This window comes from Amblyraja radiata, chromosome 24 (genome assembly GCF_010909765.2).
Source record: "Amblyraja radiata isolate CabotCenter1 chromosome 24, sAmbRad1.1.pri, whole genome shotgun sequence".
Classification (NCBI taxonomy): domain Eukaryota; kingdom Metazoa; phylum Chordata; class Chondrichthyes; order Rajiformes; family Rajidae; genus Amblyraja; species Amblyraja radiata.
This window is the reverse complement of record NC_045979.1, coordinates 10,433,259-10,444,747: the sequence shown is the minus strand read 5'-3', so window position 1 is coordinate 10,444,747 and position 11,489 is coordinate 10,433,259. Positions and strand designations below refer to the sequence as shown.

At 47.9% G+C, this 11,489-nt stretch overlaps 1 protein-coding gene across 1 annotated transcript in view; it reads right to left on the bottom strand.

Annotated features, from left to right (window-relative positions):
* Positions 1–3,799: 3,799 nt before the first annotated feature.
* Positions 3,800–11,489, bottom strand: part of LOC116986560 (protein FAM187B-like) — a 33,163-nt gene continuing 25,473 nt past the window's right edge. The window contains exon 3 of the mRNA XM_033042157.1: positions 3,800–4,789. Coding sequence (XP_032898048.1) covers positions 3,800–4,678 — 879 coding nt within the window. The 5' untranslated portion in view covers positions 4,679–4,789. The remainder of the gene's footprint in view (positions 4,790–11,489) is intronic.

The window sequence follows — 11,489 nt, the reverse complement described above, 5'->3', positions numbered from 1 at the left end:
TTCAGCTGGACTGCCAGCCCAAGAATCCATTTAGCCCACAATGTCCCTACTAGCCCTTTGGAAACCAGTCCCTTCGGCCCGCAACACCATGCTCCAGCAACCCCCCGCCCCCCCTCACTGGCCAACAATATTGGAATTGTTGGAGAGGTGGAATATTGCGTTGGGGGACCAGCCCTGCCGTGTGAAGCTGGGACCCAACAGGTCCCATTTAGTCTAGTAACTTATAAAGACAAATCAATTGAAAAACAAAATTATCAGCAAGGTTAGCAATACCTATATTCTTGGAAACCTTGTTATTGTTTTGATGTAATTAGGAGGCAGCCATGATCCCAGGGTCCTCGCTGCCTACCAACCATAAAACAAAGCGCGGGATTGGTCAATTTGCGTCCGACCTCAAAGTCAAACGTGCATTGATTGGATATTTACTACTCTGAAAAAAATTGAGGTTTTTCTCATATTTTAAAAAAATCTGCAGGTTTTGGTCTTGACGAGTTTCAGGTATATTTATATAATATTTATACACAATATGTTAAAAATTCAGGTAGTTCCGTGAGTTGGGTCACAAACTTGAACAAAAAAGCTCCTCCGCCCACAATCCTCCAACATTTTTGCCACCTCCAAAGGGATCCCACTGCTGGCCGTATCTTCCCCTTTCTGCTTTCCACAATGACCGTTCCCTCCATTCCCTCCTCATGCCCCTGTCCCACTTAGGAAACCTGAACGGAAATCTCTTGAGGCTTTGCGCCCCACCCAAGGTTTCCGTGCGGTTCCCGGAGGTTTTTGTCAGTCTCCCTAATGGTCGAAAGTGCTTTTCCGGTTCTTGTATGTTCCGGCGATTATTTCAAAAAATTTAAAACCGGCCGCGACTAAAAATAGGTTGCCATTTTAAAAATCGGTAACAGGTTGCAGGTATTGGAAGGCTACCTGCAACCTCCGGCAACCACCTTCAACTAGCATCGCAACCGGCTTCGACTAAAAAATTACCGATTTTTAAAACGGCAACCTATTTTTAGTCTCGGCCGGTTTTAAATTTTTTGAAATAATCGCCGGAACATAGAAGAACCGGAAACCACTTTCGACCATTAGGGAGACTGACAAAAACCTCCGGGAACCTCCGGTAACCGCACGGAAACCTTGGGTGGGGCGCAAAGTCTCCAGAGGTTTCCGTTCATGTCTCCTAGTGGGACAGGGGCATAGACACTTTCCTCTGCAACTGCAGGAGATGCAAGACCTGTCCCTTTACCTTTCCCCCTCGACTCCATCCAAATGACCCAAACAGTCTTTCCAGGTGAGGCAGAGGTTCACTTGTACCACCTCCAACCTCATCTACTGCATCCGCTGTTCTAGGTGTCAACTTCTCTACATTGGCGAGACCAAGCACAGACTCGGCAATCATTCGCTGAACATCTCGGCTCAGTCCGCCTCAACCAAGCTGATCTCCCGGTAGCCCAGCACTTCAACTCCTCCTCCCATTCCGAATCTGACCTCTCTGTCCTGGGCCTCCTCCATTGTCAGAGAGAGGCCCAGCACTAATTTGAGGAACAGCAGCTCATAAAGTGCATTCAGAAAATATTCAGACCACTTTTTCCCCATTTTGTTACTTACAGCCTGATTTTTAAATTGATTCATTTTTTTAATCATCAATCTACACACAATACCGCAGAATGAAGAAGTGAAAAAAGCTGTTTAGAAATTTTTGTAAAGTAATTAAAAATAAATAACTGAAATATCACACAAAATTGCTTGGGTTCATCCCGTTTCTATTGATTATCCTTGAGATGTTTCTACAACTTGATTGGAGTCCACCAGTGGTAAATTAAATTGATTGGACATGGTTTGGAAAGGCACACATCTGCCTGTATAAGGTCCCACAGTTGGCAGTGCATGTCAGAGCAAAAACCAAGCCATGAAGACAAAGAAATTGTCTGTAGATCTCCGAGACAGGATTGTGTCGAGACACAGATCTGGGGAAGGGTATAAAACAATTTCTGCAGCATTGCAGGTCCTGAAGAGCACAGTGGCCTCCGTCATTCTTAAATGTAAGAACTTTGGAATCACCAGGACTCCTCATAGAGCTGGCCGCCCGGCCAAACCGAGCAATCGGGGGAGAAGGGCCTTGGTCTGGGAGGTGACCAAGAACCTGATGGAGCTCTTTGGCCTGAATGCCAAGCACCATGTCTGGAGGAAACCAGGCATCGCTCATCACCTGGCCAATACCATACCCACAGTGAAGCATGGTGGTGGCAGCATCATGCTGTGGGGATGTTTTTCAGCGGCAGGAGACTAATCAGGATCCAGGGAAAGTGGAACAGAGCAAAGTACAGCGAGATCCTTGATGAAAACCTGCTCCAGAGCATTCTGGACCTCAGACTGGAGCGGAGGTTCACCTTCCAACAGCACATAGCCAAGACAAAGTTGGAGTGGCCATGAATGTCCTTCAGTGGCCCAGCCAGAGCCCGTACCTGTGTAGATTGATGATTTAAAAAAATGAATAGGGCTGTAACGTAACAAAATGTGGAAAAAGTGAAGGGGTCTGAATATTTTCTGAATGCACCGTATTTCACTTGGTTAGTTTACACCCCAGCAGTATGAACATTGACTTCTCGAACTTCAGATAGCCCTTGCCCTCTCTCTTCATTTCCTCCCTCACCCCACACACCTCAGTTCTGCCATTAGTTCCACTATCTTCTTTGTCCTATCCGCTCATCAGTCTGAAGAAGGGTCTCGACCCCTCTCCAAAGATGCTGCATTTTGTGTCTACCTTCGATTTTACCAGCCACTGCAGTTCTTTCAGAGTTCCCTTTAACACACCTAGGGTGCCATTCTTCCAATGCAAGCCAGGTTCACGAGCAGAGCAGTCACCAAATGCAGCGCCGTAGCTGTCTGCTAACACACCAATCGAGCTGTTGCACCAGGTTCCATTGTGCTGCCTCTGTCCCTTCACTGCAGCAAGCTCACATGCATGCCGCCCAGGGCTGTGTCCAGTGCAGCTCTGCCCCTAGAGCAGCTAAGCGGGCAGTGACTGTTGAATGTGGTGGCATTGCTCCCACGGTGCTCCAATGCAGCATGGTCACTGGCACAGCAGCAATGCAGTCGGCACTCTACCATGCAGCATGTTGATTTTGCTAAAGCAGCCCACGTGCACCAATGTTATTCACACTGCAGCTCCACTGGAGCCAACGCAGCCCAGTTGTTCATTTGCCCCTGCTGCTGCAGCCCAGCTGCGTCATCCATGGCCTGGGGCACGAGAGGCCAAGTCCTTGAGGGATGGATAATTAATTATTAATGTTAAAAATGATTATGGGGAGAGGGCAGAAGAATATGGGGAGAGGGAAAAATGAATCAGCCGCGATAAAATGGCGGAGATGGGCCTAATTCTGCCCCTATGTCTCGTGGTCTTTATGTGGTCTTGAGGAGGCAGTTGTACAGGAAGATCGCAAATAATTAGTCGTGCACCATCTCAGCCATGGCGCTGAACACGAAGAGCATGGCGATCGTGCCGACGATGTATGCTATGCCTTTAAGCAGTCGCCGGTTGATGTGGCGGCGTACCACTGGCATCTCGGGCGTCTCGAGGTGGAATGAGGCGACCCTACGCCCATGCACCCAGCAGCGGTAGATGCCGCGGTCGGAGGGCATCACGTTTTGTATTTCGTAGATGCCGCCTCCCATGGCGTCGACCAGCCGGTGTCTCCCGTCACTGCTGCCACTTCGGGTGATAAAGGTGGAGTCGCGCTGCCAGAGAACGGGCGTGTACACTGACGCCCCCGGGCATGTCATCCGGGCGTTGTCAAGGATGTCATGGTACATCAACTGCTGTATTATTTTGCGAGGCTCCACCCAGTCGATCGCAGGCTCCTGACCCAACCACCGACCAATCGCCAATCTCCGGCAACCCCACTGGTATTTCCTCCTTCTCGCACGGCTCGCGGCACCATTGGTAGTGGAGCTCGGCGCCGCGCCGGGGCAAGGACTGCCCAATGTGCAGCTCCATTAGGCCACAGGGCAAGGTGACGCCATTCACCTCCAGTGCCTCGCCCTCGTCCTCGTCCTTGTCCTCATCGATGTCCTGGCTTAGTTTGGCGTAACAGAAGCCCATCACCTTCTGCTCCCCTATTATGTTGCACCGGTCACAGTCCTGCCATGGTCCCCAGCGGGTGTAGAGCTTGACCATGTGCTGGGAAGAGCCCAAGTTAACCCTCAGGCTCTGGTTTGACATTGTGCTCTCCCCCAGCCCTTGGTGGGACACGTAAAGCAGAGACGAGTCCTGCACATCCACCTGGTAGGCGGCTAGGGTGGAATTAGCCGACCTGCACAGGTACAGGCCCGTGTCTGAGGTCTCCGCCTTGTTCATGATCAAGGAGCCGCTCCGTAGATTGGCTCGCCTTCCCAGTTTGCCCATCGCCCTGCGGTGCTGCCTCAAGTGCCCGGATCTGATGAAGGTGCGGGGTTTTGCTTGAGGCTGGCTAAGGTCTTGGTACTGCCAGTAGATGGAGTCTTCCGGTACTTCTGTGGCACTCGGGCAACGCAGGCTGAGTGGGTTGTTTGACAGGAAGGCCAGGGAGCAGGGGGCTGTGTCCGAGCAGTAAGCCAAGTCGTCCTCCTGGTTCATGAAGGTGAGCAAGGCGCCCATTACAGCCAACGTGACCAGAGTCGAAAGCAGTACTCTGCGCATCATGCTTCACTGATGGTTCGTCCAGTTGACTGTGGGCTGGAGCAGGGACGTAACTGTCACCATATCAACGGCTCCCCTGACCTCATCAATGGACCCCTTGTGACTCCCCGTGACCTCATCAATGGACCGAAAAAGGTGAATTTATTATGGGGAACAAGGAAATGGCAGATGAGTTGAACAGGTACTTTGGATCTGTCTTCACTAAGGAGGACACAAACAATCTTCCTGATATAGTAGTGGCCAGAGGATCTGGGGTGACAGAGGAACTGAAGGAAATCCACATTAGGCAGGAAATGGTGTTGGATAGAATATGGGACTGAAGGCTGACAAAACCCCAGGGCCTGACGGTCTGCATCCCAGGGTACTTAAGGAAGTGGCTCTAGAAATCGTGGATGCATTGGTGATAATTTTCCAATGTTCAATAGACTCAGGATCAGTCCCTGTGGATTGGAGGGAGGCTAATGTTATCCCACTTTTTAAGAAAGGCGGGAGAGAGAAAACGGGGAATTATAGACCAGTTAGCCTATCATCGGTGGTGGGGAAGGTGCTGGAGTCAATTATAAAAGATGAGATTGCCGCACATTTGGATAGCAGTAACAGGATTGGTCCGAGTCAGCATGGACTTACAAAGGGGAAATCATGCTTGACTAATCTTCTGGAATTTTTTGAAGATGTGACTAGGAAAATGGACAAGGGAGGGTCAGTGGATGTAGTGTACCTGGACTTTCAGAAAGCATTTGATAAGGTCCCACATAGGAGATTAGTGGGCAAAATTAGGGCACATGGTATTGGGGGTAGAGTGCTGACATGGATAGAGAAGTGGTTGGCAGACAGGAAACAAAGAGTAGGGGTCCCTTTCAGAATGGCAGGCAGTGACTAGTGGGGTACCGCAAGGCTTGGCGCTGGGACCGCAGTTATTTACAATATACATCAATGATTTGGATGAAGAGATTCAAAGTAACATTAGCAAATTTGCAGAAGACACAGAGCTGGGTGGCAGTGTGAACTGTGAGGAGGATGCTATGAGAATGCAGGGTGACTTGGACAGGTTGGGGGAGTGGGCAGATGCATGGCAGATGAAGTTTAATGTGGATAAATGTGAGGTTATCCACTTTGGTTGCAAAAACAGGAAGGCAGATTACTATCTAAATGGCGTCAAGTTGGGAAAAGGGGATGTACAATTTATGAAAGTAAGCATGCAGGTACAGCAGGCAGTGAAGAAAGCGAATGGCATGTTGGCCTTTATAACAATAGGAATCGAATATAGGAGCAAAGAGGTCCTTCTGCAGTTGTACAGAGCCCTAGTGAGACCACACCTGGAGTATTGTGTGCAGTTTTGGTCCCCTAATTTGAGGAAGGACATTCTTGCTATTGAGGGAGTGCAGCGTAGGTTTACAAGGTTAATTCCTGGGATGGTGGGACTGTCACATGCTGAGAGAATGGAGCAGCTGGGCTTGTACAATCTGGAGTTTAGAAGGATGAGAGGATATCTCATTGAAACATATAAGATTGTTAAGGGCTTGGATATGCTAGAGGCAGGAAACATGTTCCCGATGTTGGGGAGTCCAGAACCAGGGGCCACAGTTTAAGAATAAGGAGTAAGCCATTTAGAATGGAGACGAGGAAACACCTTTTCTCACAGAGAGTTGTGAGTCTGTGGAATTCTCTGCCTCAGAGGGCAGTGGAGGCAGGTTCTCTGGATGCTTTCAAGAGAGAGCTAGATAGGGCTCTTAAAAATAGCGGAGTCAGGAGATATGGGGAGAAGGCAGGAACGGGGTACTGATTGGGGATGATCAGCCATGATCATATTAAATGGCGGTGCTACTCCTGCACCTATTGTCCCTTGTGACCTCATCAATGGGACCCTGCCACATCAATGCCGCTCCTCTTACCTCTTCCACAAAGGGTGATGGAAACGTTGTCACCTCAGTAAATAACATCCACAGATCACACGATGATACAAATCGCCTCTTTCATTTCCCATTTCCACAGCAAATCAGGCAAACTATTTACTGCACAAATCCATTTGAGATGAAATAAAATACATCTTTCAAATATCCAAAGTTACCTCTGTACCCTGTTCTCAAGAGTCAAGATATGTCCCGGACGGGGCAATGAAATTCTTACTTGCTGCAGCACAACAGAATATGTGAATATGTAAACATCGTACATAATGGGGGAAAAAAATAAAAAGTTCAATAAATAACAAATATAGTGCAAATAACAAATAATAATCTAGTCCTTTGCAGTTCAGAGCTCAGAGCTTATTCGTTGTTGTGTTTAATAGCCTGATGGTTGTAGGGAAGAAGCTGTTCCTGAACCTGGACATTATAGTTTTCAGGCTTAAACCTTCTTCCTGATGGCAATAGTGAGATGAGTGTGTGGCCAGGATGGTGTGGGTCCTTGATGATTTTGGCTGCCTTTTTGAGGCAGCGACTACAATAGATCCCTTCTACGGTGGGGAGGTCAGAGCCAGTGATCAACTGGGCAGTGGGCACAACGTTTTGTAGACTTTTTCGCTCCTGGACGTTCAAGTTGCCAAACCAGGCCACGATGCAACCAGTCAGCATGCTCTCTGCCGTGCACCTGTAGATGTTTAGGAGAATCCTCGTTGTCATGCGAATCTCCGTAAACTTCTCAGGAAGTAGTCACTGATGCGCCTTCTTTACAATTGCATCGGTGTGCTGGGTCCAGGAAAGATCTTCTGATATATGCACGCTCAGGAATTTGAAGTCATTGACCCTTTCCACCATCTTCCCATTGATATAAACAGGATTGTGGGTCCTCATCCTTCCCCTACCAAAGTCCACAATCAGTTCCTTGGTCTTACTGATGTTGAGAACCAGGTTGTTGTGCTGGCACCATTTGGTCAGTCATTCAATCTCACTTCTATACTCTGTCTCGTCCCCATCTATGATTCGTCCAACCACAGTGGTGTCGTCGGCAAACTTGATGAGCATTATGTCCGTTGACAAGCATTATGTCCGGCTACGCAGTCATGGGTATAGAGTGAGTAAAGCATGGGGCTGAGCACGCAGCCCTGAGGTGCTCCTGTACTAATTGTTACTGAGGATGAAGTGGTTCCTCCAATTCGAACAGACTGTGGTCTGTGGATGAGGAAGTCGGGGATCCAGGTGCAGAGGGATGCGCAGGGGCCCAGTTCCGTGAGCTTGGTAACCAGCTTTTTTATTTTTTATTCTTTTTTAATCAAAAATATTTATTCAAATATTAAAATAGTATTTACAATACAATAAAACAAAACACCACCATAATACAAGACAAACAAATATGCTAAGCAACTGCTAAACAACTATATTGCAATCCTTGTCCAGGATACATTCAACCCTCCTCGGTGCCCAGCGGTCGCGGAACTCTCTCAGTGTGCCCGTAGACAGGGCGTATTCCCTTTCTATCTGCACCCGGGCACGGCGGAGGGGGGGCCCGGTCAACGGCAACCAGGTTCCAGACTCTCAACAAGTCCCTGTAGAAGCCGGGCATCCCCATCAGGACCGCACAACTGGCGCCCACCATCGGGATCCGCATACCTCCTTGAAGGAAGCGGCTCCGTTGGAAAAAGTGCGTCGCCAGCACGTGCCACCTGGGAGGATGCCCTGAGTACAGGTATCTCTGCAAGGTCCTGAGGCGGAGAGCCGCCAACTTGGTGCGAGTGCACACCAGCGACTGACTGCCCTCCTCGATCGGGAGACTCAGGACGGCTGCAGAGACCCAGTGCTTTCCGTTGCCCCAGAAGAAGTTGGGAGAATATATAACTTAATTCAAAACCTCTGCCGAGTTTAAAGGACCTAAAAAAAAGATCAAGATGGTGGTAATCTACAAACTCCCACGACCTTCCATGACTATGTTCACGAACTCCTACGATTATGTCTACGAATTCTCACGACCCACATGTCTTTGGGATGTGGGAGGAAACGGGAACCTGCGGAGGAACACGTACACTAGTTCTATCCAACACACCAGGAACAATTTTTACAGCAGTCAATTAACCTACAAACCTGCATGCCTTTGGATTGTGGGTGGAATCTTGGAGCACCCGGAGAAAACCCATGCGGTCACAGGGAGAACACTGAAACTTTGTACATTCAGCACCTATATTCAGGATGTAGCCTAGGTTTCTGGTGCTGTAAGGCAGCTACTCTACTGCTGCACCACTGTGCCGCCCTGTGAGGCAGTAGGTCCACCAGCTGAGCCATTTTGCCACCCCAAGGCTGAGAGGAAGATGTTCAAGGAATGAGAGAATGAAATTATATTTCCAAGTTAGGATTATGTATAACTTGAAGGGGAAACTGCAGATGCTATTATTCTTATGCGGATGAAGCACTTGTCTTTCTTGGTGATAGAAATTGCGGGTTTAGGAGGTAATGTCAGAGCGGCCCAATTGAGTGGTGGCAGTGCACTTTGAAGATGTTATAATCTGCAGTTTCAGTGTACCAACAGTGCAGCGCATTGTGGACAGGCTGCAGTGTTGATCTTCCTGAGTACTGTTGGAGGCGTACACTCCGAGACAAGTGGAGAATACTTCATCACACTCTTGACTTGCACTTTATAGAGGGTGGATAGGAGTATCAGGAGCCGAGTCACTTCTTTCAGAATGCTGATGCTCTGATCTGCTCTTATAAGACCATGTCATAGGAGCAGAAATAGACCTTTCAGACCATTAAATCTACTCCACCATTCAATCATGCCTGATCTACTTTTCCCTCTCAACCCCATTCTCCTGCCTGTTCCCCATAATGTTTGATGCCCTTCCTAATCAAAAAACTATCTCTGCCTTAAATATGCCCAATGTCCTAGCCTCCACAGCCCTCTGTGGCAATGAATTCCACAGATGCACCACCCTCTGGCTAAAGAAATTCCTCCTCTTCTCCATTTTGACGGTATGTCCTTTTAATCTGAGGCTGTGCCCTCTGGTTCTAGACTCTCCTATCACAGAAAACATCCTTACCATGTCTACTCTGTCTAGGCCTTTCATTATCCAGTAGGTTTCAATGAGATCCCCTCCCTCGTCCTTCTAAACTGCAGCGTGTATAGGCCCAGAACCTTCAAGCACTCCTCACACATTAACCCAATCATTCCTGGGCTCATTCTTGTAAACCTCCTCTGGACCCTCTGTGAAGCCAGCACATCCTTCCTCACATATGGGGCCCAAAACTGTTCACATTATTCAAAATGTGGTCTCACGAGCACCTAATAAAGCCTCAGCATTACATCCTTGCTTTTACATACGAGTCTCCTGGAAATGAACACTAACCTTGCATTTGTCTTCCTTAATTTGACTTAACCTGCAAATTTGCCTTTTGGGAAACCTACACCAGCATTCCCAAGTCCCTTTGAACCTTTGATTACTGACACATTTAGAAACTAGTCTACGCCTTTATTTCTTTTACCAAAGTGCATGACCGTACACATTGCTAGGCTGCATTTACCATGTCTTTGCCCACTCTGCCAACCTGTCCAAGTCCTTCTGCAGCATCCCATCTTCCTCAACACTACCAGCCCCTCTACCTACCTTTGTATCATCTGCAAACTCAGCCATAAAGTCATCAATTCCATTATCCAGATCATTAACATATACCATGAAAAGTAGCGACCCAAAACCAAACCTTGTGGAACATCACCAGCCAATGGCAGCCGACAAGGAAAGTCCTCCTTACTTCTCATTCTTTGCCATCTGCCAGTCAGCCAATCTTCTATCTGTGCCAATACCTTGCCTCTAATTCCATGGACTTCTATCTTGTTTAGCAGCACATGCGGCATCTTATCAAAGGCCTTCTGAAAATCCAAATAAACAGCATCCACTGTCTCTCCTGAACGGAGACGAGGAAACTGTTTTTCTCCCAGAGAGTGACGAGTCTGTGTAATTCTCTGCCTCAGAGGGCGGTGGAGGCAGGTTCTCTGGATGCTTTCAAGAGAGAGCTAGATAGGGCTCTTAAAAATAGCGGAGTCAGGGGATATGGGGAGAAGGTAGGAACGAGGTACTGATTTGGGATGATCAACCATGATCACATTGAATGGCTCGAAGGGCCGAATGGCCTACTCCTGCACCTATTGTCTATTGTCTATAGTTGACGCGAAAGTGGGATAAGATAGAGCAGGTGTGAACAGGTGATCGATGGTCGGCGTGAACATGGTGGACCAAAGGGTCTGTGTATCTGCTGTATAACCAAACCAAACTAAACTAAACCAAACTAAATTAAACTAAACATTGGAGATGAATTGGAGATGAAACATTCAGTCACCTCCACAAATTATGATTACTCAGGATGCTTTCCTCTGCTTCTGTTTACCCGCAGAATTGTTCTAATGGCAGGCTCATGGTGAAATCAATTACAGGAATTGGCTGGCATAAATTACCGAATCAGGAGTTATGAGATGCATTAGCTGTTGCAAAGGAAATAAGTAGTCTATAAAATCTCCCTGAGTTAATGATTAGATGCACTGATATTAAACCAGTTCAGTTCACACAAGGTCTGAACATGTTTGTGGATGCTCTTGGCTACATCCACAACTCTTTGCAATTTCTTGCCGTCTTGGATGGAGCTGTTCCCATAACCATGCTGTGATGCATCCCGATTGAATGCTTTCTACGGCGCATCGTAGAGGTTGGTGAGGGTTGTTGGGGACATGTCCATGTGGAGTTTGCACATGACTGCTGAAGATATATACAAATTCCTGGAACAGCACATATTTCGCTTGGGCAGCTTACAAACCCAGCGGTATGAATGTTGATTTCTGTAACTTCAGGTATTCCTGCATTCCATCCTCTCCCCTCTCTCGCCACTTCCCCACGTTAGTC